General features: G+C 47.2%; 1 protein-coding gene and 1 long non-coding RNA gene across 2 annotated transcripts in view; one reads left to right on the plus strand and one right to left on the minus strand.

Moving 5' to 3' along the window:
• Positions 1 to 2,747: 2,747 nt before the first annotated feature.
• Positions 2,748 to 9,542, plus strand: LOC131557303 (uncharacterized). The gene is made up of 3 exons (XR_009274726.1): positions 2,748 to 3,346; positions 3,553 to 3,637; positions 3,752 to 9,542. It is a non-coding gene; the product is annotated as an uncharacterized LOC131557303 (long non-coding RNA).
• Positions 6,488 to 27,267, minus strand: part of ANK2 (ankyrin 2) — a 275,986-nt gene continuing 255,206 nt past the window's right edge. The window contains exons 41-52 of the mRNA XM_058804381.1: positions 21,479 to 27,220; positions 20,014 to 20,088; positions 19,494 to 19,625; positions 18,975 to 19,121; positions 17,602 to 17,881; positions 15,628 to 15,907; positions 14,079 to 14,171; positions 13,575 to 13,658; positions 12,365 to 12,529; positions 11,159 to 11,341; positions 10,186 to 10,277; positions 6,488 to 8,701 (exon numbers count right to left, since the gene is read on the minus strand). Coding sequence (XP_058660364.1) covers positions 8,518 to 8,701; positions 10,186 to 10,277; positions 11,159 to 11,341; positions 12,365 to 12,529; positions 13,575 to 13,658; positions 14,079 to 14,171; positions 15,628 to 15,907; positions 17,602 to 17,881; positions 18,975 to 19,121; positions 19,494 to 19,625; positions 20,014 to 20,088; positions 21,479 to 27,220 — 7,457 coding nt within the window. The 3' untranslated portion in view covers positions 6,488 to 8,517. The remainder of the gene's footprint in view (positions 8,702 to 10,185; positions 10,278 to 11,158; positions 11,342 to 12,364; positions 12,530 to 13,574; positions 13,659 to 14,078; positions 14,172 to 15,627; positions 15,908 to 17,601; positions 17,882 to 18,974; positions 19,122 to 19,493; positions 19,626 to 20,013; positions 20,089 to 21,478; positions 27,221 to 27,267) is intronic.

Here is a 27,267-nt window from a genome sequence, read left to right on the forward strand (position 1 = left end):
TCCCTGAGTGCCCTGAGAGGTGACGCTGAGTCGTTAATCCAGAACTGGTCCAGCGGGACACCAAGGAGTGGGAGTTCCCTGCCCTCAGGAGCCCATATTGCCCCGCAGCCCTCACAGCCAGCAAGTCCCAAAGTGCAGCTACACAAGGGCTGCTCTGGGCAGTGTGTGGTCACATTTGTCCTAAGGGACCAAGGACACACATTTGGCTGTTGTGTGACCTCCTGGTCACTGTGCCCTGCCAGAAGCCAGTAAGGAGTGGGTGTGCTCTGCCTGGAGCACATATGAGGGGTGTCTGTCTGGGATAGAGTGGGTCATTGTGGGATCAGGACCAAGTCCCTTCACTGGCTCAGACCACTCCTCAGCAAAGAGGAAAAACACGAGCCTGTCAGGGCACGTGCAGAGCGCAGCAACTCTGCCAGAGCCTCTCCTGGAGCATCACAGGGGCAGCAAGAGCTGCTGATGTTTCCCCGAGAAGGAGCACTTGGACTTTGCCTGGCATGTCGGCCTCTGCTGATCTGCAGGCAGGCATTGCTGTGCTGGGGGCAGAGGAGGCTGCTCTGTGCAAAGCTGGCTCAGTGCCCCCGTGCTGCCCCAGGCCTCTGGCTCCATCGACCTGCTTACAGGAAGGAATAAAGATTCTGCAGGTAAGCATCGACCAAGGATCGGGTTCCTGTGCAATAAAACATGCTGCAGAATGAGCCTCTTCATCACAGCGGGCTGCAGGCTGTGACACCCGTGTGTTGCTGCTGGGTTCCGGACAGGAACTGGTCTGGTGTGAAATGCGGCTCGGCTGCCCCCTCTCCACGCCGGGCCTCTGACAGCAGCGGCCGTTCGGGAACGGGGAAGAGCTGGGATCGCTTCTTACCGGGAATGATCAGGGACCAAACCTGGCTGCCGTGTGGGTGACACGGGTCCCGTTCCGGGAGCGGGCAGGGCCCTACAGGGACACAGGGAGCCGTAGCTCGGGAAGCGCCGCCGTGGGGCCGCAGCACCGGCTCGGCTGCGTTGGGATGCGCTCGGGGGCCGCTGCCTGCAGTACCGGGGCGCGTCCCGCAGGGGGCGCCTCGGCGGGGGCTGCGGGGCGGGGCCGGGGCGGAGCGCCGGGGGCGAGCCCCGCCCGGGGCCGGAGCCGTGCGCGCCCCGTGGCCTTTTCTGGGAGGGCGGCGGGGCCCTGGTTTGGCAGCGCCTCGGGGAGACGGGCACGGTCCCCGCGGCCGTGACTGGGCTGTAACGGGGAGCCGGACGCTGCCCGGCCGTGAGGTCGGGGCTGGCTGCTGGCAAAGGGGCCGGGGTCCCCGCCCTTTCCGGGCTGCGCTGTGCGCTTGGGGAGACCTTTGGGTGTCTGCGGGCATGGACGGGGCGTTCCGGAGCTCGGGCCCAGGGTGAGTACGTGCTCTCCCAACTCGGGGCTGTCCCGAACTGCGGTTCCCAGCCGAGGGCAGGAGCAGCCGTGCCGGGGCTGTGTCGGGAGCTCAGGGCTGCCCCGGCCTGGGCCTATCCCGCGGCAAAGTGTGACATGGCAGAGAAGGGAGTCAAGGGTGCTCTGGAACTTGGAACCTACACCAGTGTTTTCCAAACATACTCGCAGGGGTTCAGCTCCGGGGAAGCTGCAGAGAAGGCTGCCCGGCACTGCTCCCAAAATGGACCCTCCCCGAATGGGGTCTCGCAGAGGATGGAGCAATTGCAGCCACCCGGTCATTGCTGTGAAATTCGGTCAGTCTGGGGAAGGCTTTCCTGACTGTCCCTGTGTCCGAGCCAGCTGTGCCTTGTCCAGCGGCCCTGCCTGGGCAGCCGGCTCGGCACAGCTGGGTCCCTGCTCCCAGGCTCACCGGAGGGAGGCAGAGCCACCAAAGGAAGGGGCAGGTGCGGCCTGCAGCCACGGCAGGAGGAGGGAGAGGAGGCAAAGCCTCTGCACCCGCCCTGGGCCCAGGAGAAGCTTCTGAGAGGCAGCGGGGGCTCGTGTTTGTCCAGAAAGCTCAGGAGCTCCAGGGAGGCTCAGGGGGGTGCCCCGGGAAAAGGAAAGGGGGCAGGTGAGGGTGCACAGGGGTCGGCTGCAGTCCTTAGAAGCAGAGTCTGCTTTCACCACTGCGTTGTGCTGCCTGCAGGGACTTGTGGTGTGCATCGGGAGCTCCTGCTGGGGCAAAAGCTTTGTTTTCCAAGGGGCAAAGCTGCAGCCTCTTCCTCACCAGGGACTGCCTCCATACAGGAAGCAGCACAGGGGACTGGCCGAGGGGCTCAGCCTGGGCACGGCCCCAGCAGGAGCAGCCCTGGGCACACTGGCACAGGAGGATGAGCCCAGGTGAGGAGCACGGCCCCAGCGTGGCACCAAGAGAGGCTGGCACAGGAGGATGAGCCCAGGTGAGTGCTCTGACCTGGGCAGCGAGGGAAGGAGAACGAGAATAGGGGAGCAGAGGGGTAGGTTAGGGCAGGTGGGGAGAGGTCGGGGTGCGCAGGGCAGCAGGGAACGGGGCTGGGGGGAAGGCAGGGTGGAGGAAGGAGCAGGACTGAGGGCAGGTGGGGAGAGACGGGGAGGGGGAGTGGGCGGGGGAAAGCGGAGCAGGGAAAAGGGGAGAGGATCAAGGTGGGATTGGGGCTGGGATCGGGACCGGCATCGCCGCGGGCGGTAAAAGCCACTCCGGGACAGGCGCTGCCGCTCCGGCTGCGGCCGGCGCAGGGCTGGGTCCTGCCGGGGCTCCAGGCATGCTCCGGCTGCGGCAGCAAGGAACCGGTGCTGTGCCAGTGCCATGCCCGCCAGGAGGACGACGCTTCCCCGGAGCAGCCTCTGGATCGCGGCCGGAAGCGGGAAGGACACGGACACCGCCCGTCCGGGCCCCGGGACCCCATCGGTATCGCCGCCCGCCCCGCGGGGCGCCCCCTGGCGGACACGGCGCCGCCCCGCAGCGCCCCCGGCCCGGTAACCCCGGGGGACACCGAGCCCCCCCGGCCCGGTAACCCCACGAGCACCGCGCTCCCCTATGAGCCACAGCGCCCGCAGCCCCTTCTCCGTGCCCGCACCCCCGGGGCTGCAGCGCCCCGGCCGGGAGCAGTCGCTCTGGGACGGCCGCTGGGGCCGGGGCGTTGCTGCTCCCGCTCCCATTGTGCCTGGTGTGGGACTGGAGCCACAGGGAAACGCGAGGGAAAAACCCCCAGTGTTAAAAAACCAGTGCCAACTGTTTGCTCTTTATTTCCAGAGCCGTGAGGATCATCGAGTCAAATGCTGAGAAGTGACCGGCCCAGCTGCACATCGAACACAGAATTTTGGCCTTGCAGCACCCTGATCCAAACACCTGGGCCAATCCCAGGGTTGTTCCAAAGGTCCTGTGTGGGATGGGAATGACTGCTGCCAGTAAGAGACCTCCTCTACAAATGCAGCTCCTTCCCTTCTGCTAATGCTGCTTTACACACCAGCCCCTGCAATGGCTGTAGGGCAGAACTGGCTGGCACTCACCTGTCAGCACCAAACTCTTCCCCATAACCCTGATTGTTCTGCCCTTTCCAGGATTTACCCAGCAGCTGTAAATGTGCTCACGCAATGTTCCTTTGTTTCCCCAGGAAGAAGCGAACAAGACAAGTCCTGAGGGTTGCCCTGCTCCGTGGGGAAGTTCTTCTGGAGAGTGGCAGGGAGCGTTTCCTGCAGGTGAGCGTTGCCAGGCCAAAGCGCCGGTGGCTGCTGAGGCCGGGGCTGTTTCTGGGCCCAGAGGCCTCGGTGTCTCCTGCTCGCTGCCAGCCGTGCTCCTTGGTGTTCCCTCAGGGTGTCCCAGCTGGCTGGGAGCACAGGGCAGGAGGAGCCAGAAGCTCCTGAAGGCATCAGCCCCTCGTGTCCGTGGGATCTGCAGGAGGAGCTGTGCCTGCACCGTGGCTCCTGGGCCAGGGGCTGCTCTGAGCAGGCACGTGGAAATGCTCCAGCCCACACAGAGCACCAGGAGCCCAGAAGAAACCCAAGGAGCAGCTGGCATTACCTGGGAATGGAGGCAGGGCGCCCGTTTGCACAGGGGCTCACGCAGCAATTCCCGGTTCAGAGCTCCCACACAGCTGCCAGCTATGTCCCAGCCACCCCAAATCCCTTCCCTCCTGCCCAGCCTGAGGCCACCATCCATCAGCAGCATTGAAGCCAAGGCAATCTTTCCCCACAGACATTAAATCCCAGGCAGTAGCCCTCAGAGATAGCTGAAAATCAGTGGGATGGAGTTTGGAATTTTTCAGGGATCCAGCTGCAAGTGCACAAGTGGTGGAAAGCTTTCACGGGTAGGTCCCACTGGAGGTGTGCTGAAGACAGAGATGTGCATCCCTTTCCTGAGAGAAAAGAATCTGTAGAGGCCACTGCTGAGGCTCTGAAAGGAGCTGAGCTTCTGCAGGGAGAGATGAGTTGCCTGCTCTGTGTCACTCCTGGCCTTCCATAATGCTGCTTTTCCCTTACAGGATCAAATAACCCCTTGGAGCATTGTGCTGTTGAGCACATTTCACCAAGAATCAATTCATTTATATACTTACAATTCATTTTTATCCTTCTCCTAAGTGTCTGATTGTATGGATCACATTTTTCTTCTCATTCAGATACTCAAGGCCCAAATTCTTAGGGTCCTAGAGCTTATGGTGGCATTTATATGTCCCCTCCAGGGCAGAGGCGGTGGCATTTCAGCAGCATTGGAGGAAACAATAGAGTCTCTGATTTGAGGGGCCAAACCCTCTTTCATGCTTGGCTCACACATTTACCAAACTATGCTAGGCTTAACGGGAATTAAGGGGGCTAAACTTTCATTTGATTGTCGAGGACATCCGAATGTCTTTCTGGCATACAGGGGCTTTGGAAAAACGAATCCGGATGAGAGGGCCATGGAACGTGATGGAGTATCAAACCACCATCTGATTTGGACTATGAGCTCTGCCTGTGCCTGTGTAAGGCAATATAAACAAGTCAATAGCTGTTTGGGAGATGCTGAAATTCTGGAAAGATTCTTCCCTGTGCAGTTTTTTGGAGGGTGTGTTTTCTAATTTGGAATTTGATCCCTCTGAAACTGTCATTCTCAGCCCCATGGGCAAAACCTTGGTCCTAGCCAGTACACATGTCCTTACAAGTGAAGAATCTGAATGTACTGGGAATGCAGAGTCAGCCTCTGAGTTGATGCTGCCCTAGCTTTTAAGAAACCGCAGGATGCTGGCTGACAGAGCCCATCTCCAACAAGAGGATGGTCAGTCAGCTAAAAAGCTGCAGAGTGTCTGTAGGACTGTTACCTGGAAGCTGTGCTCGCCCTGGTCTGTGCACAGGTTCTAACCAGGGCAGGAGCAGACACAGTTTCAGGCATGAAATGCTATGCCTAAAGTTGTTGCAGAAACACGAACCGAGCTGAGAATGGCCGACTCTAACAGGTGAAGCAATGAGCTGTGGTTTCAGTGCTGTGTCTCCACAGCCCTACAGTGTGCACATAGAATGAAGGTTACTCCTCACCCCCTTCCAGTACATCAGAAATGTGTTTGCTCATAGCCCACCTTACTCCCTTTACCTGCAGAGGCCCAAATAACTCCCCCCATGCTCGATGGGCTCCTTGATGTATAATCCTCTCCTGATGGCAGAGGTGGGAACCAGAGCTGGCAGGGGGAGCAGAATGGGACTGAGCTATGGGTGCTGCCGCAGCTGAGGACAGGGTTGGGCCTGGCAAGACAAGCCAGCTCTTTGTAGGGGACTGGAAAACACGGCAAACGCTGAGAGCAGAAGCTGCTCTTTCTGGTGTTGTCACTTCACTGACAAGAATCACAGCCAGTGACTTCTTTACCAGATCTTTTGAGACCTGACAACTGTTGTAGCTTCAGGTGGTTCTCAAATGCTGCTTCTTGTGCCAATTGCAGAGTCAGACCTGGGATATGGTGAAGGTTTTAAGGTGCAGGTGAAGCCATTTGGACTTATTTCTTTAGGGAAATCTCCTGGATTTGGAAGTTGCCCGCTATCAAAGGCCTGAAGTTATAGGCTGTACTGTGTGGAGTATATGGCTTATAGCTACAAAATCCACAGGTAATCCATGGCATGACCTGTCAGCAGAGAATTCAGTCTGTCTTTGTTTTCCAGCTGATTCGTCAACTTAAAGTTCACTTCTTCTCACAGTATTCAAGTTCTCTGATAACACAGCAAAAAATCAAAATAAGAGGTGAATAACCATTATGCTGTTACACAGAACATCATCTGCACGGCAAATAACACAACAGAAATGCATTTCTTGAGAACCCCATCCTTGAAGACCCTCCTGTGCTGTCTCTGACAGTCAGGACTTGTTTATACACAGTTGTCTGTCATTGCAAAAGGAGGAGGAAGAGAGGAAAGAGCATCTTTTGGCTTAGGTGGTGCCCTTGACGAGGCGTCACTGGGTCTGTGACGAGCAAGCAAGCTGGGCACAGAGGGACTGTGACTCTGATGGTGCCACTGAGGTCCCCGCGCGGGCACCATCCCTCATCCCACCATGCCAGCAGTAAAAGCAAGCAAGCCACCATTGCTACATTTAACACTTGTACATTTTTATTTAGTTAAATCAGCCATTGTACACATTGCAGCTATGTATTGTTAGTGTTGTATCTTTTTAATTTTTAACTAATACATGCCCTCATAGATATATTCAATTAGTGTTATCACCATGGGAACAAGATGCTGATTCGTCAACTTAAAATTTACTTCTTCTCACAGTATTCAAGTTCTCTGATAACACAGCAAAAAATCAAAATAAGAGGTGAATAACCATTATGCTGTTACACAGAACATCATCTGCACCGCAAATAACACAACAGAAATGCATTTCTTGAGAACCCCATCCTTGAAGACCCTCCTGTGCTGTCTCTGACAGTCAGGAAGCCATGATGCGCTGTGAGATGTTTCATCAGGGGTCTCATTCGATTTGGCTGCCAAAACACTTTTTTCTTCAAGTTTCTTTTCTTGCCTGCCCAAAAAGTGTCAGCACGGCACCTATTGGTTCTGCCCACAGGAAGCCAGAACCCCAGAGGTGTTTTCATGCTTTTGGCATTGTTACCTTAATGAGGAAGTGCCCTTGTTCTGAGCACTGAGTGAGTCATTGAAAAAAAAAAACAAAACCAAAGAACCCTATAATTGTAGAAGGCCAGATAAGCTTGGACAAAGGATTGCTCCTAGAAGAGAGGGTTGGTTTTACTCTGGTGCTGAGTCTACTATTAAAAAAATGAGATAGCTGTTTAAAAGCATTAAGTTGGTATGTTTGTGTGTATGCGTGTTATGCTAAAACCCTACAGAGCTTCCTCCACTAAATATTAAGGTATAGAACATCCAAAACATCAGATCCTTACGTTCCCTGTGTGGAAAATAAAAGTGCAGACATGCTAATGTGGTTTTCAGAGGGTCAATTTAGAAATATATATATAATATATAGTTACATAACAAAATATGAACAGAAACTGGCTGCTGAGGATTGTGAGCACTTGTTCTTTAAAAAACACTTAGAAGATAAAAACTGCTCGCTCAGTGCTAAGAGGGCCAAGAAGCTGACATGGTTCTAGGAGGGTTCGGTTTTGACCTTCAAATGCCACATGCGTGTATCGGCTAAGAGGCAATCTCGATAAAACACGGTGAATTAATTATTCTCCTTGTATAGTGGGTAAGTCTTTGTCCCGTAGTTATCTACAGTGCAGTGGCCTGCAGGAAGCACCCCCAGTTGGTCAGTGAGGTCGGCTAAGCAGTGATGGAAATGGGAAACTATCAGAGTTAGGATTGTTTAATACACCCTGCCACAGGTCCAGATCTATAGGCTTGAATACCATATGTGAACATGCCGCAGGTAGAGCTGCTAGCAACTTGGGTACCTAGTGGGGAAGTTTTCTTTCTTTTTCTTTTGGAAATGTTGCAGTGGCTGTGTGAAGGTGACTGCACAATTAATGGCCACAGTCAGCTGTGATTCACGTGAACAGCTGCTTTTTGCCTGACTCGCACAGCCTTTGCCTAGACCGGATCTCTAAACAGTAACTCTTAGTACTCGGTAGCTCTGCGGCGCTTCCTCCTGGGCCAGTCAGCGTCTGTGGTCCGGGTGGTGCCATTCCGTGATCTGTTGCCATTCTGCAGGGTCACTGCACCTCAAAACCCACGATGCCCATGGGCAGTGAGTGTTCTGCAGTCTTGTGAGTTCAAATACTCTGCTATTTACAGTTTACACATCAACTCCTTTGTACGGTGCATGTACACAGTCAGTGGAAGAGGCCTGTCGATGAAGTCTGCTTGGCAAGGGCCGTGTCGGTAAGCGAGCGCCAGAGCAAAGGGACAGGGACAAGTGGTGACACTGACAGGGCGCCAGCATGGCGGATAAATCATCCTGCCTGAAGGATGCTATCTTTGGTCACAAATTAGCATACAGGGTGAAAAATCATAACAGCACAAAACGCAGCTTGGGATGGGGAGAAATGAAGTCACTGCAGCTGCAGAGGTAGGAGCGGCAGTGACGGCTCTGCTACCCAGGGACGGTGACGGCTGCATATGGGAGGGGTCACGTGGCGCTGTGCAGGGGCGGCAGCTTCTCACTTGGCCTCCTGTGTCCAGTCCTCTTGGCAGAAGTGCCTAAGAAGCTGCTGGAGGTCATGCTGGAGGTCATCCCTGGGGAGCGCTTCTGGGGTGTCTTCCAGCTCTTCTATGTGAACATGTTTTCCATAGCGGTCCTTCATCACAGTCCTCTTCTGTGTGCTGGCTTTACTTAGTATTGTCCTGGAACCAAAAAAAATGAGACCTGACTTAGAAAGGCCACGGTTCTGGAGGTCTGAGAGAATCATGGTTTTCAGGCTTTTCCAAGGCAGAGTTACACATGGCGGAGAGAAGGCACAGCAAGGTTTAATTATGATGCAATAGTCAGCTCCTATGGATTTTTATCCTTTTTATTTTATATATTCTCTGTATTCTTTACACATCTGTTTGTAGTCCATTATTATAACCTAGCTTCAGTATTTTCTTCGGCAGAAAGAAAAAAACAAATTCCAGGACCCCTATGCTATCTTGGTATTCCTTAGAAACCAAGGTTGAAATCAGATCTTTGAGATATCTTTTTATCAACAAAGCTGAGTCCTCATCCAAGGAGGGGTGGATTTAGAAGGTACTAGAGCTGGGGCATTACTTCATTGGGTGTGCTTTTAGTTGGGGACTCTTGTCAGGTACGGTAATTTGCAAAATCAATAAAAACATGCATCATGCAGGGTGTGCATCCTTAGCATTTTCCAGCTGAGGATCCCTATATAAAGGTAACCCTGTTTACCAGCCTGTGTCTGCCTCTTATTTCTAGAACCAGAGAGAAAGGCATCCAAGGGCATGGAGAATGGATGATGGATGCAGAGTGAAGGATAGATGCACGGAGAATGAAGGGTGGATGTATGAAGCATGGATGACAACTGGAGAAAGGTTGATGAATGAAAGGAGACTGAAGAATGATGATTGGAGAGGGAGTGGATGGAGAGTGGATGAGCAATGTATGTATAGATGGATGAATGCTAATTAAAATTAGCAAATCAATAAAGACTGTACATGTGTTGTTCCGGGTGCGCATCATTGGCATTTTCTACCTGAGGGAAAGTGCACTTAAGGATCCTTACATAAAGGTACCCCTGTTTACCACCTTGTGTCTGCCTCTTATTTCTAGAACTAGAGAGAAAAGCCTCCAAGTGCATGGAGAATGGGTGGGTGGGTGGGTGGATGGATGGATGGATGGATGGATGGATGGATGGATGGATGGAGAGTTGGAGCATGATTGGATGCATGTATGGAGAATGGATGACGAATGAATGAGGAATGGATGTATTGAGAGTTGGATGATGATTGAAAGGCTGTATGGAGAGTGGATGATGAATGAGGAATGAAGGTTGCATGGATGGAGGGTGGATGATGAATGGAGAGTGCATGATGATATTTATTGATCTCTAGCTATTCTCCAGCCATTCATTCATTCTCCATTCAATTAGAATTATGCTACTTTGCTAAACTTAGAAACTGTAGAAAATAAAGACCAGCCTTTGTATTAACCCCTGTACCCATGTTGTGTGCAAAGTGCTTTATTTCAGTGTTCTGTATGCCGTTGCCACTGCCAGGTTAGTCATTGCTTTAGTACCACTGCAAGTAAAGCTTAGCAGGCACTCACTGCAATCCACTCCTGTGATTGGGTTAATTTGTTTGCAGTAATACTTCATCAGCTTGCCAAGCCAAACCTTTTAATTACTGATCCATCATTTTTCTTGATTTCTTTCTCTACCAAAGCAGGGACTTGCACTGTCATGTGGTGACCTGTATAGCTCAAAGCCTCCAATGAAAACATAAACCTTAAATTAAAACACCCCCAAAACACCTGGAGCTCTTCCTACCTTAGTCCTTCATATTCACACAGCCCAATGCTGAGAAAATGCTGAACAGGCACCTGTAAGAAGCAACTGCATCCTTTCAAGCATCCCTCCCTCCTGCAGACACATGACAGACAGTGTCTCCTAGGGGGCAGTTTCATTTCAGTAATGATTGTACCAAAGCATGTTGCAGTAGTTGCTCCAGATGTGTGGATTTACTGAGACAGTTGCTGGGCGCTAAGTGCTCCTTCCCAAGCAGTCTCTTTGAACTTTTACCAGACAGCTCTTGCCCCTTGTTTGGCCTCTGTGAGAAAAAGAGGACCAGGCTTCTGGTCTGGATTCCTGGTCACAAAACCCAAAAATGCATACCCACGTCACCTATTGCTGCACAGCTTTTATCTATTTATCTGTTTTTAAGTATTTATTTCAACTTCTAAGACATGCTAATAAAGGGGACGAGAGACAGGATGGAGGGGAGGAACACATCCATTTACCCAGGGTGGGGGCTTAACTGTAGCCACTTCTGCAATAACCTCCACAGTGATAACACAGGAATGAACTTTAACTGCACTCACACTCAAGACTTCTAAGAATGTCCCACAAAGCCTCCATGATGTTTTCTTTTTGTCTTAGCAAGTGCCTTTGCTAATTCTGCAATGCCAGCTTTCACTACACATTGTTTATAGATGCATATTTTTGTAACACTGCTGAGTATAAGAACAGAGTTACCCTCAGCTTAGGACTGCTGAGCCACTGGCTGTGGTCCTTCCAGGAGAACAGACATTGTCCCTGGGGCTGTGGCCACACTTGCTGTACTGCTGTAATATATAAAAGTTGTTTTTACCTTTTCAAAGTCCTCTTTGGCTGATGGAAGATCAGAAGCCAGGCTGGCATCCCCCAGGTGTTTCTCCGTCCTCTCTCCATGCACTACAGTGGTCTTTATGACCTTGCTGACTTTCCGGCCCTCCACTGGCTCAGACTGGAATTTGGAGGCACTAGAGAGAATGGCAGGTTCAGACAGGGTCACCTGCAAGGTTAGAAAACACAAGTGAGATGGAGATGAATTCCACACTTCATGATGTGCACTGGCCAAATTAACTGCTGTGTCTAGGAGCTCCACAGGGTAAAGTGTAGATCTGCTAAGGTCAGCTTACTGGAAAGAAAAAGAAAAAAAAAAAAACAGGAAAAAGAAAAAAAGGGGGGAAAATGAAAAAGGAAAATAGAAAACAGGACAAAAGAAAAAATAACAAAAGAATAGGAAAAAAGAATAAAGAAAAGAAAAGAGGAAAAAGGAAAAAATAAAAAATTAAAAGGAAGTAATGTAAAAAGAAAATAGGAAAAAAGAAAAAAGGTAAATAGAAGAAGGAAAACAATAAAAAGAATTAAAAAAACAAGAAAAGAAACCAGGAAAAAAGCAAAATATAAAAAAAGGAAAAATAAAAAAATGAAAAGAGGGGAAAAGAAAAAGGAAAAATAGGAAAAAAGAAAAAGAAAAATTAAAAAAGGGAAAAGAGTAAAAAAGGAAAAAAATACATAAGAAAAAAATCTTAAAAAAGAAAACAGAAAATAGAAAAAAGGGGGGAAAAAAAATCAAGGCTTTTCTTTCTTGTTACTTTACTCCTAAAGAATTACTTCTGATGAGTAATTCCTGCAAGCAAAAGTATCCGTGATGTTTTTTACAATTCCAATAACTGCTTGCTGCACCTTGCTTTTGGCCCAGCATTGCTGAAAGCACACCCATTGCCAGCTTGTGGCCCTCCCTCACAACTTGGTTGTGCTGATCCAATTGCCTGTAGGGCCAGACAGTGAAGTACAGCAGGAAGGCACTTATCTTTTCAGACTGTATGTAATTACCTGGCTCTAAAACAGTTTTTCTTTAAATCACAGATGTTTTTAGCCTCTTCAAAGCAAGAAAAGACCAGCAAGGTAAACTTACTGCAGCTATGGGGTTCTAGGACTGAGTGGCAGAATGAGCACGCTAAGCTGCAGTGGTTAAGAACCCTGCTGGGGTGGTGCTGCTCTGTGCCACGGCAGGCAAAGCACACCCTACCTCTGAGTGCTCACTGTCACTCTTCAGCACAACTCGCTTCACCACTTTGGAATAACCATCTCCCTCTTCCACAGAGACAGGGGCTTGCGGTGCTCCCTGCATTAGCACTTCCTCTTTTTCCATGCCATCTGGAGCAACGTACCGCCGGATGATCTTCCGAGTCACCTGAAGGAATGGAGTTTAGTCCCCAAAGATGTAGCAGTAAAATATTCCTCTTTGTTCTACTCATTTGAGTAGTATTCGTCCAAATGCTACTCAAAGGGCATTTTGTCCTGCATGACAAAGAACCTGTGTAGATGGTTCTGTGTTCTATTCCTCATCTCCTACTCAAGAGAGTCATCTGGTGCTAAAGCTCTCGAGGCACTGGCTGGCCAAAGCAAGAAGAGAATTACAGGGTCAAGATGTGAAATTGCTCAGGAGAATGGGTGTGCATCCCTCTGTGGATGACCCAAATCTCTGTGTGGCACAGTTCAAGGCACAGACCTATCTGTAAGAATCGTCACACTCGCCTCTGTGCAATGAGACCAAGGAATCTTCCCCCAGTGAGAGGGGAATCTTTGGCTGGGGTGGTTTATTATTCTACCAGGAACTAAACAGGTTCCAGAGACAGCCTATCCAGCTGAAGGGGTGTGATGTCTTCCCAGAAGACAGAAGATGGAGTTTGCCACCATCCCTGCTCAGCCAAGTCCTAGACCTGGAGCACCAAGTTGTCAGGTAAAGAAAAGAGCACAGAAGTTCCCCTTTCACTTTCATGCTGTGCAGAATTCGTTCTTCTAAGCATGATCTGATTTTGAAGATCTAGACTCTGGGTTTATCTGACTTTTACAGACCCAGCCTTCCATTGCTTTCATCAAGACAAGCAAACAAACATCTCAGATAAGACTGCAGTGGAGTGGATTTTTGGTGGGGTTTTAAAAAAAGAAATAAACAACTTCTTACTAAAATATGTGGATCTATGCAGAATTTTCCTTGGCTTTAAATGAAAGTTAAAATACATCCTGTTAGGTTGTACACTGTAACAGAACAATTTTGAGAATCTAAATTATTGTTCAAACTTTGGTATCTCTCATGAGATGAAATTCTCATTCCTTCCACTCTCTACTCTTCAAATCATGCCCCTTCATAGCAGAAAGTCCGGCATTTCTGTAGATGTTTTTTTCTTCCTTTTACAGGGAAGAAAGAAGCTAGCAGAGGGCAGAACTGACAATACCTTCTTTACCACTGTGTGGCCATGTTCATCTGTGTACTGCTCTTCTGTGACTGTTTCTGGTGGCATTTCAGGCATACTATCAGCCTGTATGACAAAGAAAAAAGCTCTGTGAAGCAAGACCTTCATGTGGGTCTTGAAATAAGTCACTTCAACGTCAGTTAATTGGTTAGGGAATGGAAAAAACCCAGCAACGTTAGGGGAAAAAAACTATTCTGCAAATAAATCCTTAGAAAGGCATGCACAGAAAAGTGATGCCACAGCATCACAAAGATAAATTATATTGTTATAACAGCCTTGTTGTTTTCGGGGCTGACAAGCCTTCATCTTATCTTCCTCTTACCGAGGCATCTAGGGAGTTTAGAGAGGGGTTAGCAGTGTTACTGTAATCATAACGTTTATCCAGTGGAGATGCATTATTTGGGAGCATCCCAGCTTGAGGTGCAACACAAACTCAGGCCTAAGGCAGCACAGGCACATTCAGTGCAGTCCTCGAACACTCGGTACCTGAATGATCACCCGGCGCCGAATGACTCTGGTAGTGACCATCTCGTCCTCATCCGAGCTGAGCTCCAGCCCACCTAACTCCTCTGCTAACTCCTAGGGGAAGCATGGAAGCAAGATCTGTCTGTGGCACTAGCAGTGGCTACAGCTTCTGTCTTCCTACACCAGCTCTGCAATTCCTACATTTTGCATATGCTTGGTGGGTTAATTACACAGAAAAATATACAAAAGCCTTTTAATCCTGAGGGGGAAGTACAGAGGGCAGGGTACAGACAGCAGGACTGAACAGTTTTGACAAGAGGACAGTGTAGCAGTAGCCTCAGAAAGATCAGGAAAAATTAGTAACAAGTGCTGAACTTGTCTATCCTGCATAAGGAAGAATTAGAAGTTTAAACAAACACCTTGGATGGCAAAGAGAGGCAGGAAAGAATCCACTGGGAAATAGCTGTAGTATAAAAATATAAAAGGGAAAATAAATAAGGGGAGGTGGTGGTACCAGCTGCTGTTGTTGTTTCACTTCAGTGAAAGAATCAGAAGGAAAAAGCAGTACATTATTTTGAGGACAGCTTTCCTCCAGCTGTACTGAGCCCTGCTGTAGATACCCTTTCAATCATCTGATACACTTGAAATTCCACCTTTCCCCGAGATCCCAGAGGCAGAGCAATGAAACCCTTCATTCTAGAGGTGATACTTTTGGTCACATAGTAGCCAAGAGAGAAGGCCTTGTTTCTAACAAACACAAAGGTGAAACAATTTCTGCTTCAGTACAGCTGCGCCTTCTCTGCTCTAACTTGGCTTATAAAGCTAATTTCCTACCCAAGGATGCCTTCTTCTTTTCTTCCACTTAGAATGGGCAAAGCAAGCTGTTTATTCTTAAATCTTCATCTGCCAGGGAACTTTAGTTCTCCACTAAAAGTCATATGGTTTCTTTCTTTCCTTGCTGGTGGATGTCTTCCCCTCTCTGAATGCTGCCATGAAGTCCCTTGTCTCATACAACCCAAGACCTACCCTGTACAGTTTTTGATATCCTCTTCACTCTTCTGTCTCTGTATCTCTTTACTTCCTGTATGCTACACAAACACCATTCTTCCAGTACATCCTTAGTACTCTGCAATGCACAGCTGCTGTCTCTTTTCTGTCTCACCGACTTTAGAGACCTTTCACACCATTTCTGATGCTGCTCTGGGCTAGCCTTGCCTTTCTTTTTGAGCTTTACTGGTATCACTTTGTTCGCATTACATCTGTTTTGGTTCATTTCTGCCCCTGTTACTGACACTCTTTCAGGCACTGATGGAACTGTCATAGGCCAAAGGACAAAGAGGGGTAGAGCAGAACCAGAATTACCAGCCTAGACTTTGGGATCTGGGGTTTGCTTCAACTTCGAAAATCTCAGGAGAAAAGCTTTTACCTGAACCTTTAAACCACAGAGGGAAGGAGGAAAAACTCAGTGCCAGACGCAAATTAATTACAAATATTCTTATCTTAAAGAATCAGCGAGTCATAAAAGTTAGTTTATTGGATCAATTACATTGAGGCAAAGTTGTTGACTTACCTTTTCTAAAGATTCCTCTTCAAAGCCCCTTCCAGACTTCTCCATTTGCTCCTCAGTGGACTCCACAATCACGAGACTAGATCTCCTTGGACAGAGGCTTTCCTGGTGGAGCTGGGGGTCCTCAGGCTCTTGGATGATGGGGGAGTCCCCTCTCTGCACTGGGGAGGGAGGCTGAGGGGGGCCTCTCTGAGCCTCTCCCTTGGCCGTGCTTGAGTGCGCAGATTTTCCGCTCGCTGCTTTTCCAGCTCCCACGGACTGCTCTGTTCCTGGAGTTGTGGCACTGTGAATTACAGGTCCAAGTGAGTTATTAGTGTGCAGTGCTTCATAATTTCCAGCAATGGAACATTAGGCAGTGACTTCATATTGTTATGTTACCTGTTGTTTGGCAAAGTCTAGAAATAACTGATATTCCTTGACAGGAACTACAGAGCAGTCTGTCTGGGAATGCCACCCATCTTCCTGAGCAAATCTCCAAATGGATATCCAACCCTTCCATGCAAGTCTGCAAAACCTGGTATTTGTAAAGTATTTCAGAGAGCTTTGCTTTCACTTTTGCCCTCACATCTCTACATACTACCATTTAGGTTTTTTTGTGGGAGAGCCTGGATTGCTAGAGAAGGATGTGAGGCACCTACAACACTGAGCACAAGCTGTGCAGCTGCAAAGTGGAAAAAACAACTTTCATGTAGAATTCTGGAGCTTTAGCAAGCAGAAATTTAGTAGAGGTTCAGGTTTTCTTTGTAATGGCATTTTTATGGTTGAGCCTGATTCATGGTTAATCGCTGCCCCAAGTCAGTTGAACTTATTATTATATTAGTTACTATGTAACACATTTATAAAGGAAATACATTAATTCCAGCAAATGTACATTCAATATTGTATATTTCCTCTTGGAGCATGTTCCTTACATGTTCCTATTTAAATCTACCCTGATTTTCCACCTAGTTATAATCAGACCTGCAGTGTAGTGAAATTTCCCTGTCTTCATTACTCTCATGTAGTGTTGGCACTATTGTCTCAAAGTATTCTCTGTTCCTCAAAGAAATTAATTTCCTGATGCAAATCCTTAGGGAGCATTGGTATTTTTGCCTAACATTGCAACAGAAGATTTCCTAGATGGTATTTTCTCCCACAATCTCTCCCAGCACATCCTGAGCAAAGGAATCCCCCTAAGTCCATGTGGTTGACTCAGCTGTCCTTTGAGTGCTGGGAGCTGCATCTCCGCATCAAAGCTAATCACCTCCAGGAAAATCACTTCTTTGAGTAGGGATTCTTGGTATTTTGCTGGCTTATTAATACCTGACTCTACCCTGCAAAGAGGTCTCAGCATGGGCACATAATCAGGGAAGCTGTGGAGAAATAAACATGATCTATTTCAAATTCCATTCCAAATGACACCAACCCCACTGACAGCCCCACCTCAGAATTCAAGTTTTTGCTGCACAGGTCTTCTGTGTGTACTCTATCACGTGTTATTCCTGTAAGTACTTGTGTCTTGCCTCTGTAACACTTTGTTTCTGCTCCTTTGGCCATCTGAAATGCACTTTTAGAAGTCCAGTTCTTAAGAGGTAGTTATGAGTTTTGTAAGTAATGATTAAATTGAAAAAAATTGCCTCCATTGAAAAAGCCATCCAGAATCTGAAGAAAGATTTTGATTACTTTCATTAATATGTCATCACTTGTCATCCAAGACATGAGTACTGAACATATACATAAAACCCCCTTCACTTCTCTACTAACCTGAATTTCTTTCCTATGTACCAGACACAGTTATTGCTTTGTGCTCACAGTGACGGACTGACTTTCTCCCCTCAGCCTTAAGGCTTCCTCCTCATGGATTAAAAAGTGAAAACCACAACTGGAGGAAAATTCTAGTGTGTTTGTAAGTTTCAAAGGCAACTGTAAAATCCTCTCATTACACAGAGAAAAGAGAACCTGTTCCCTATGGCTTCATCCTGCTCTTTTGGCACTTACAAATATTCCTGTTGTGAAGCAGATGGTTTCCCTGGCACATCTTGGGGTTTCCCTGAGAATTCAGCTTCTACTTGTTCCTTGTGTGCTTGCCTCAGAAGCTCAGCCATGGACACTTCGGCCTCGCTCCTGGGAGTACTGTCCTGGAATGGGGAATAACTGACAGACACGTCTTCCTCAGAGACCAGAGGGGGGTGCTCGGTTGGCTCGCCATCCTTAGATAGTCTCTGCTGCTCCTGCTTGTGTCTCGAGCTGTACACTTCCTCTTGCAGTGCTGAAAACCCTTGCCAAGACAGAGAGATGAGAAATATCCTTACAAGTCTGACCAGAATGCAGAGGTCCTTCCCGTCCTCCATGCGCATTGGAAATTCCCAGACACAACACGTGACCTGAAGTTCCTGAACACCTTGAGTGGGGGGGCACCTGGCCTCTAGGAGTAGCCCAAGGCATGCCAGATTGCCACTACTATAGCCAGATTTGGACAGAAACAGGCAAAATAACATTTACCCAGGAATTTACCTCAATTTACCCAGATTTTAGTGACTTTTCCCTCCATATCCGTTATTTATCTGCTTCTGGAAAAATTAACTGTACAAAAAAAGATGAAAACGCTTCATAGAGGGCTAGGTGGAAGAAGCAGCTCATTTATGTACAATAGTCACTGGAAACCTAGTGAACTCTGAAGAACAAATTGGGGGGAAATTACAAAGCTTGTATTGAATTTGAGCAGGACAGAGAGGTTAATATTCTAAAACCAGTGATATGAGAATGCTAATTGTAACAAACAGCCCTCTAGTCCTACATTCTCTTCAAGACTGGGACTTTTGCAGCTGTCTGATATGCTTCAGTATTGAGTTAGGCACCCAAAAGTGTCACTTCTGGAAAAGAGGATCTTAAACCAAATAATTTGGAGGTGTTTCTTTAGTTTGTAACCACTGGATCTAATCCACTGAACTTCCAAACTTAAGAAATGCAATAGCATCCTAACAGAATTACAATATCCTGGATACTCAAATCCAAAGGGATTTTCTATCAAAGCACAGAGTAGTTTCCATTTTTAATATCTTGGTCAAATTCTAATGCTACCTTCTGAACTTTCATGAAAGCACTCGTATAAGCAAAAAAACTAAACCCCAAGGTAAACGGGGCAAACGTTGCTGGCCACAGTGTTTACTTCTGAAGAAAGCTCAGGTCTTCTACCCAGTGAAATGTGACCCTTGTGATGCCATGCTTGCATCCATATACACTGTCCATGCCTTCAAAATGGGATTCCAGTGCTCTGTCATGAGAGCAGACAGATAAGCCTGGGCCAACACTTCAGAGCAGAGCGCTGCTTGGAGAGGTACCCTAGGCAGTTTGGGTCAGGAGCCACTTACCTTCACTGTGGTCCAAAGCCAAGGACTGCTCCGTGTCTGCGTAGGTGCGCGTGCCGTGGCCCTGCACGGGGTCTATGCCGCTGGTCTCCATCAGGTGAACAATGTCCATGCGGTTGATTTTTGTGAGACATTGGGTCAGGTTGGTATCTGTGCCATTGGAAGGACACCATGCAGCTCAGTTAAGAATCAAGCACACTTCCTCCCTTCTCCATAGGAAGGACATATACAGGAGACTGCCCGGTGTCATATATAAATTATAGATACATTTAGAAGCAGTGCTATGTAAAATCTAAAAAGAACCAAATGGCAGCCTATAAAAACTAGCACTTTGGGTTTTTTCCTTTTAACAAATTTGTTGAGTTACTGTGTTATACAGACAAGACTAGAAACAACATTGAGTACAATCCATGGTCATTCTTTCTGTAGTCTAAATTTTCCCCAAATTTTCTTTGTGATTACAACACACCTGTCACCTCAGCTAGCAGACTGGAGACAGTTACACACAATAACGAGACAAACCTGTTGCATGTTTCCCATCCCTTTCAAGCCAGTATTTGAGGAGTGCATGGCTTTGGTCTTGAAGAGAATTGGGATTTTCAATTCGGATCTGGTGAATTTGCTCCTCTGTGAAGTCCAGTTCTCTTGCTAGCTCTGAAAAAGAAATCCATCTCTGTAATGAGGTCTGCTAATACCACTACTACTCCCCTGGTCTAACTTCATTCAAAGAAAAGTAAAAGCCTGTGAAGTACCTGAGAAAACCAAAACCTGAGAAAACATTTCCATCTCATTCCATGTTACTTTCACTTGTCCCCGCTACCATTTGCTGCCTCAAGTCTATTAAATGCACCATATTAAAGTGACCGTTCAGAGCAGGTTCCTTTGGTGTCCATTTAGGATTCTTGGTATCCCAAACAAAATAAGCTTCTGAAATATTTTTCTAAAATATCTTTAGTTAATCAGAAAATCATCCAAAATAAACATGAGAGGAGTGTGGACCATTCCCCTCCCTTCTCTCTGGAGCAGAAAGTGTGCACTTTACCTGTCCAGCTGAATCCAAGATGATCTGCAATGTGGGCCAGTCTTTCCTCTGTTTTTTCCTGATCATCCTGTTGATCTAAAGGTCAAAGAGAGCTGAAAGTTGCCTTTTGCAAGTTAAAAAACATTTCTATAGGAGAGAGAGCCCAAGAAGGGAAAGCACTGCTTTTTCCTAGCTGCTGTGCCTAAATGCGGACAGACTGCGTATTTCAAGTGAAGCTTGTAAATCCCTAGGTTCAAAATGAAGCCAAAAAGCTTGGTTTTTTGAAAAGCATAGGACTATCTAGTTTTTCTATTTGGAAATCAGATGTTCATGTGAAAACCTAATCTAGGACTGAAGTACCTACTATGCCTATTTTGGCCGGGCATTTTACTCTAAAACATCTTTGTAAAGTCCAGCTGAAGACTTTGACTAAGTCAAGAGCTATAGTTTTTCATGCCTCCTTAGTAAATGCCAGGGTTGAAGAATTCATAGGGACCAGTGCTTCTGATCATGTTCTTTGTGTTGTAAGGCAAGTTTAGCTCAATCAGTCCATACAGCATGTCAGATTATAGTCTGTATTTGCGAGACTGTTAATTTTAGTGTCTTTGACCCTTTGGACAGGGAGTGAGACAAAATACCAACAACGAAGGCAAGGAAAAATCAGATGGTCATTCATCAGTCCTCATTCACTTCACTAATGGTGAGAATGACAGCTCCTCCCATCCCCAAAGCCAATTTTAGGATGGTGGAATTTGAGTTTTGATTTTCCCTGAATGCACATGTGAACTGTGACACCTCTGAATCAGGAAATTGCTTAGGGTTCGAGATATGCACATGTCATTCCGGCTCCTGATTTCCATTAGGGCTGCTCACTACTAGCACACAAGTAGGCGAGAGGAAAACCAAGCACCAGAGAATGTGTACTAAAATAGTTATTGGTGACTCAGAGTTTTCCTCAGACACAGACTCTCAACAAAAAGGAACATAAAAAGCTTCATTATTTAAAACTCCTGCAGTTCTCATTGTGTACCAACTCAAAAGTCTATAAATTTGCCTGTCTCACTTTCAATTGATGCCTAAGCATTTCATTATTAGTAGAAGTTAATAGCTAGTAGGGTTAATAGGGCCAGGGAAAGTCAAAAGCCAAAACGTGCATGACCTAAGCAATCAGTTTAATGACAAAACCATACATATCTCTAGAAGTGTTTTTGCTTATTAAGATAACACTTCCCATAAGTATTTATGGTTTGCAATCTTGAGATCGTTTCACAGACAAGAACACAGACACAAGACAAAAAAAACCAAATACAGCTCACAAGGGAAAAAAAAGCACAACTAACCACCAAAAGCTGAAAAGAAAATGCCACACGCATTACACCAGTGCACAAACGCGCACACACACACATACACACCAAAGAAAACAAAGAACAAAAGATTTTAATTCATGACATGCGTCGCACAGGGAATCCCAGTCGTTGGCAAATACCTTCAGCACGGTCATGGACATTTTCATCAGGGATACGTTCAATCTGAGTCTCTACAGACTCATCCCAAATGGGTCTGATGTCAAAGATGTCTTCAGGAACTGACTGCTGATTCTCACTGGATGGCACATTTTCAATAACTGAAACTTCTAGGGCACTACTGCTTTCATCATCTGAAACTAATTCTTGTTCTCTCTCTGACTGCGTGAGTCTTTCCACTAATTTAGACGCTTCATCACTAATTTCTTCAAAAAACTCTATGGAGTTTTTGTAAAGATCAAAAAAATTGTCCTTACTCTCTTTTGTGGGACTAAAAGCACTGCGGGAGCCTGTAGTGCTTCTGCTTTTAACTGGCAATCGTGAAGAAAATACCTTCGATCTTGCTGCTGTTGCCTCATCTGAGTCTAGCTCAAACTTCATCTCACTCTCCCTCTCCCTGGCCTCTGCCTCTGCCTCAGCATAACTCCTAGCTTTGATGGAACGTTTGGTCTTTGTGTCCACGGGACTAATGGCATCAGATTCAGATTTACTGCGGCTGTCTGGCTTTGCAGGGACTGCACTTGTCACGTCGAGCACTTTGGGTGACTCTGGCTTGCGGACGGATGTGTCTGCGTGTGAGTGTTGTGGTTCAGCTTTTGGGAAAGTGGATTTCACAGGAATTTTAGACTTTGGTTTTGCTTGGTCATCTTTTCCTTCACACTGCGAACTGTCCAGGAAGTCATCTGGGAAAAGGCTCTCATTTTCCGATTGTTGCGAGGATTGCAATGCGGCAGCAGCTGTTCTTACAGGGATTTTGGATTTGCTTTCACAAGAAGGCACACTCTCCATTAGAGCAGTGGGGATTTCAATCACAGATCTCTGTTCCTCTGGGGAAGAGTCTGGGCATTCCTCACCCTGTTCAGAACTAACTAATCGAGTGACTTTAGAAAAATCTAATTCATCTTCTACCGCACACTGCTCGGGAGAGATGGGGCAAGGCACCTGACTGCTATCAACCGTGTCAGTCTCCATTCTGGAGAGGGGCTCAGCTTCAGAGGCAGCAATTTCTTTCTTTGGTGATTTTGAAGAAGCTGAAATACCCATTTTAATTGGAATTCTGGATTTAAGATCTGCTTTTGCAGAGCCTGTGCTGGCACCTTCACCCATCATTTCTTCAGATCTATCACTAGACTCAGGTGATGGGGGTGAATATTTCAATGCATCTTGTTCTTGTATATCTGACTCCTCTGACTCTGACGGTGCAAATGGGTCCACTGACCCCTTCAGCTTTGAAGATTCCACCTCTGCTGCTTCTTTCACTTCTTCACATAAAGAAACTTCTTCCTGAGGCTCCTGCCCCACCTGGAAGAAGTGAAAGCTTTCATCTGGGTAGTTTCTTTTGGTCATGTCAATGGCTCCACTTCTAGTCATCTCAAACAACTTGCCTTCCTGAAAAAGAAAAGGATTTTGTTCACTGAGTGGTGTCCCTTCTTCGGTGGGTGTCCTGGCTGGTGTCGTGTCAGGGGTTGTGCCTTGGGATCGCCTGTCTACCATCAACCCAAATATCTTCTGTTCCTCTTCTTTCACCCGAGCTTCAAAAGCTTCATCGTCTTCACGTATTTCACTCCACATGTCAGAATCCACATCGGTTCTGGTGATGACAACCTGACCCACAAATTTCTCTGTTTCATCTCTTATATCCTCAAGGGCAGATTCAGATATTTTTGCTGATTCTGAGGTTGGAGACCCTTGTGATATTGTCTGAAATCCATCCTCTGTTTTGGGCTCTATTTCCATGTACACTTCCTCTGAAGAGCAATATTCATTGCCCATGTCTCTGCTAAGTAGAACTTCACCAGTCTGATCTTTCTCTTCTGCAATAGAATAGGTTTCCCTAGATAGCAGACTTCTACCAGATCCTACTTCAGTTTCAGTGTCAATGAAGAAATGTCCAGAAGACACATTTTCGTAAGGGCTCACTATATACGGAGCACTACCATCAGCAGCATCTGCTGCACAGCTGTCAAGTTCCCCTGTGTCAGTGGTTAGGGATGAATACTCTGGCAAGGGCTCCTCAGCATGAGCAGCCCTGTGAGATGTCTCACAACCTGTATCTGTTTTTCCCAAATCCCTTGCCGAAGCACAATGGTCAGTGGTGTAACCTTCGACCAGTTTGCCATCACATGGGACAGAGTACTCGGTGGTACTGTGTCCATGAGAAAGACCATCTGCCTCTTCTGACACAGCTTCCATAGAAATGAGATCACTGCGTGGTAACAGGGCCGCAGGCTTGACACCTTTGTCAGTAGCATCACACTGCCCCATTGTTAGTGAAGACTCAGTGTGAACCTCTTCTTGACAACTGCCACCGACAGAGTGACAGGGAGTAGACCCAGATCGTGTGACCGGGCCGTTGGGACTGACCATCTCACAGTCACCTGTACCATCACAACATTTGGATTCTGCACTTTCTGCTGATGCACAACCATTGGAAGGACAAGTGCCCATGGAAGGCTTACAGCTGCGCCCAAGGATAAGCAGCTCCTCTTTGTCACCTTTGCCCGGTGCTTTAACCTCACCTATCCCGACAGAGCATGGCTGGGAATCAATGGGTTGGAAACCTGCTTCGTCAGGGCTAGAGCTGGAGTCAATACTAGGTGGTAATGGTGAGGGTGGCTGTACTCGGATCACAGGCTCCATTAAGAGGCCAGAGTCGGCTTCTTTTTTGAGCCGAGTCAATTCTGGCTCGCTTTCTGAAGAGGAAGAATTCTTTCTAGATTCAGCAGCAGGTGTCACCACCATGGGTATGCCTTTTTCTACTACAGTAGTCTGCTCTGATGCTTCAGCCTCCCGTGAGGCTTCTGAATTGGCAACCACAGAAGATTCATCTTGTTTACAACTCCTTTTATAATCTCTCTTCTGTTTTGCTTCTTGCTCCAATTCATCAAACATTTTTATTTTGGTCACCATTTTAAACATCTCTTCTTCAGGGGTGAATCTCTTCTTCGGTTCACTTTCTGAATCGTCCTCTGGTTCTTCGTTGACTTCAGGGATGGTGGCTGACTTTGGTATGTCTGCCATTTTAGGTGTGATTTCATAGCTAATTTCTTCTGAACTAGGAGTTTCAGGGGAAACAGGGCTTTTCCCTGAACTCTCCATGAGGGATGTTTGCTCCAGGCTGTCATCATCGGCACTTCCCTCAGGGTCACGGAGAATCCTGGAACGCACCGATGCCAGCTCTGGGCAGGCTTCTGCTTTGCTATGAGCAGACGGAAGAGGACCCTGCCCCAAAATACAAGCCTTCACTGTTGGTTCTACGGGGCTGCTTTCAAGGGAATCGCGGCAGGGGGACTCTTTCATAGGACTGGGCTCCAAAGAGTCGGGCGTTTTGTGTGATGAGTTATCTTCTAGCACTGGGCTTGCTTCCAGGGAGTCTTTATGACTTATAGTCAAAGAGTCATCTGCAACTGGGCTAAAGCCTTCACTATCATGGCTAGCAAGTGCAAGTTCCAATTTCTGGGGACTTCTAACTGTAAGACGGCGTTCACAGGCTACATCTTTTTCTTTCTCTAAAGCAGTGTCATGTGTTTCAGAAGACTTAGTGAAATGTGCAGTGGTTCTGGATTCTTTATCCCTGCTAATATCTTTCACAATGGAAGCTGAGCTACTTTCTTTAAGTTTATCAGCCTCTTCTTCAGAGGCTGGAGGTACATGCTCTTCTGATAAATGGTCAGAATGAGACTCACAAGTCTCAGTAACAGCATCTAGCTGCCTCTCGGTAATACCTTTTTCATCTTCCTTTGAGGAGACTTCCTTCGTAGAACACGTTTCTGCTGTTGTGTGTACTTGAGCTGCTCCTTTAGCGTCTTCAATTTGCCCATCAGTTTTCTTTGGTGAGAATGAAAGGCTCTCTGGGCTCGTTTCAGGGGTCTCTGCCAGACCCTCATGCTTGTAACTTTCCTCTGAGCTGATCTGAGGGGTTCCATCAAGTAGGCTGCCTGGAGAGTCAGCCACACCTTCGTGTTTAAGGCTCTCTGAGCTCCCATCGAGAGCAGCACTTTGCAGAGAAAGAGCAGGAAGGAATCCATCTTTCCCATACTCTGTGGGAAAAGCAGCACCAAAAGGACTGGTCAGTACTTGCTCCAAGTTAACCTCTCCCTCCTCTGTCACTGAGAGATGTCGGAACTGTTGGTATTTGTCATTATCCTCCAGTTCTTCTTTAATGACATCAGAAAAGTCTGTTGAGGTTTTCCTGTCAGGGCTGATCTGGAAGTCAAGATCCCCCTGATCATCAGAAGTCCTGCCTTTCCCAGCTGCCGTTTCTTTGGCACTTTCAGCAATCATTACCGGAGGGAGAGTTTGGGTTGGCTTTTTGCTGCTCTGCTCTTTTACTTGGTCTTTGCCACTAGCTTTTTTGGCAGTTTCGATGGTGGAAACTTGAGTTTTTCCTTTCTTTGATTGTGGCTCTTTCTCTGCTTTTGACACCAAGCTTGGTTTGTCCTTCTGTTTGTCTGTCTTGAGATTTGACACTCGCTTAGTTTCACTCTGCAAAGGAATTGTTTTCTTGCGGGGAGTTTCCTTCTCAGGGGCCTGTTGCTTCTGCTTGACAGATTTGTGTTCAAAGAGTCCAGAAATATTCTTGGACGGGTCTTGCCCTGACTGGAAGGCTTTCATTAGCTCCCGAACTGACATGGTCTCTTCAAGTCTCTCTGTCTTAGAAGAAGGTGAGACAGGTGGCTGGGCTTTTTGTGCTACTGGCTTTTTGACTTGCACTGATTTTTTAGGTGCCTTTTCGGCAGGGCCTTCTTTTGCCTGAACTCTGACAGGCAGTTTTGAGCGTACTTTTTGCTCATCTTCCACTCGTTTCTGAAGAGCTTTCACTTTATCCTTTATTGAGCCAATGGGAGTTTCCTCAATAACAGGGGACACAGCTTTAGGCTCCGGAGTGCCTGTAACCTTTAGGCCAGGCTCCCCAGCCAGTGCCTCATCTGCAGTGAGCTTAGGCAGTCTCAGTTTCTCTCCGCTGCTGAGTACCTTGCCTTCCTTCGGCTTTGGCTTTTCTCGTAGTTTTGGCCTAAGGGGCTTTTTAACTTCCGAGGCTGCCTTCTGTTGCTCTTGCGAGGTTGGTTTCCCAGTTTTTGGAGATTCTTTTCCTTTTTTTTCAGAATCCCTACTTACTGTTACAGCTTTGATTTTCTCTTCTACTACCTCCTTTTGTAAGGCCCGTGGCTGTCCCTCATGAAGAGAAACGTCTGTTTTCAAATCCTCTGCTAGGTAATCCACCGCTCCTGTCATGTCTAGCTCCCCTTTTTTTGTTGTCCTTTTGTCTACCCCAACTTCTCTGTGGCTTGGCTCTGTGACTTCTGATGGAGCATTTCTCCTGGCCTCTTCAATTTCTTCATCACTGACAATGATCCATTCTTCTTCTAGGGCTTCTTGTCTGGAAAGGGACTTCTGCAAAACATGTTCTTCTCTCGTGTAGGATCCGCCTCTCAGAATTTCATTTACTTTTTCTAAGTCCTCTTTCACTCTTTCAACTATTTCAAAAGGTTCTCCTGGCTCTTCTTCAGTGGACTTTTCAAGATCTTTCACCTTAATGGAGCCTGATTTATCAGAAGGGTCACTTGTCAGGATGGCAGTCATTTTGATCAGATCTTGTTTCATCTCAGAAACTTCAGACAACAGGTCTGGACTGGCTAGTACAGGGACTTCATTAACCAGATGGCTTTTCAGGACAGATGTTTCTGTAGATTCTGTCTCGTCATCTTTGATGCGAATGAAAAACATTGAAAGTAAAATGGAAATCAAAAAT

This window comes from Ammospiza caudacuta, chromosome 4, assembly GCF_027887145.1.
Source record: "Ammospiza caudacuta isolate bAmmCau1 chromosome 4, bAmmCau1.pri, whole genome shotgun sequence".
NCBI classification, from domain to species: Eukaryota; Metazoa; Chordata; class Aves; order Passeriformes; family Passerellidae; genus Ammospiza; species Ammospiza caudacuta.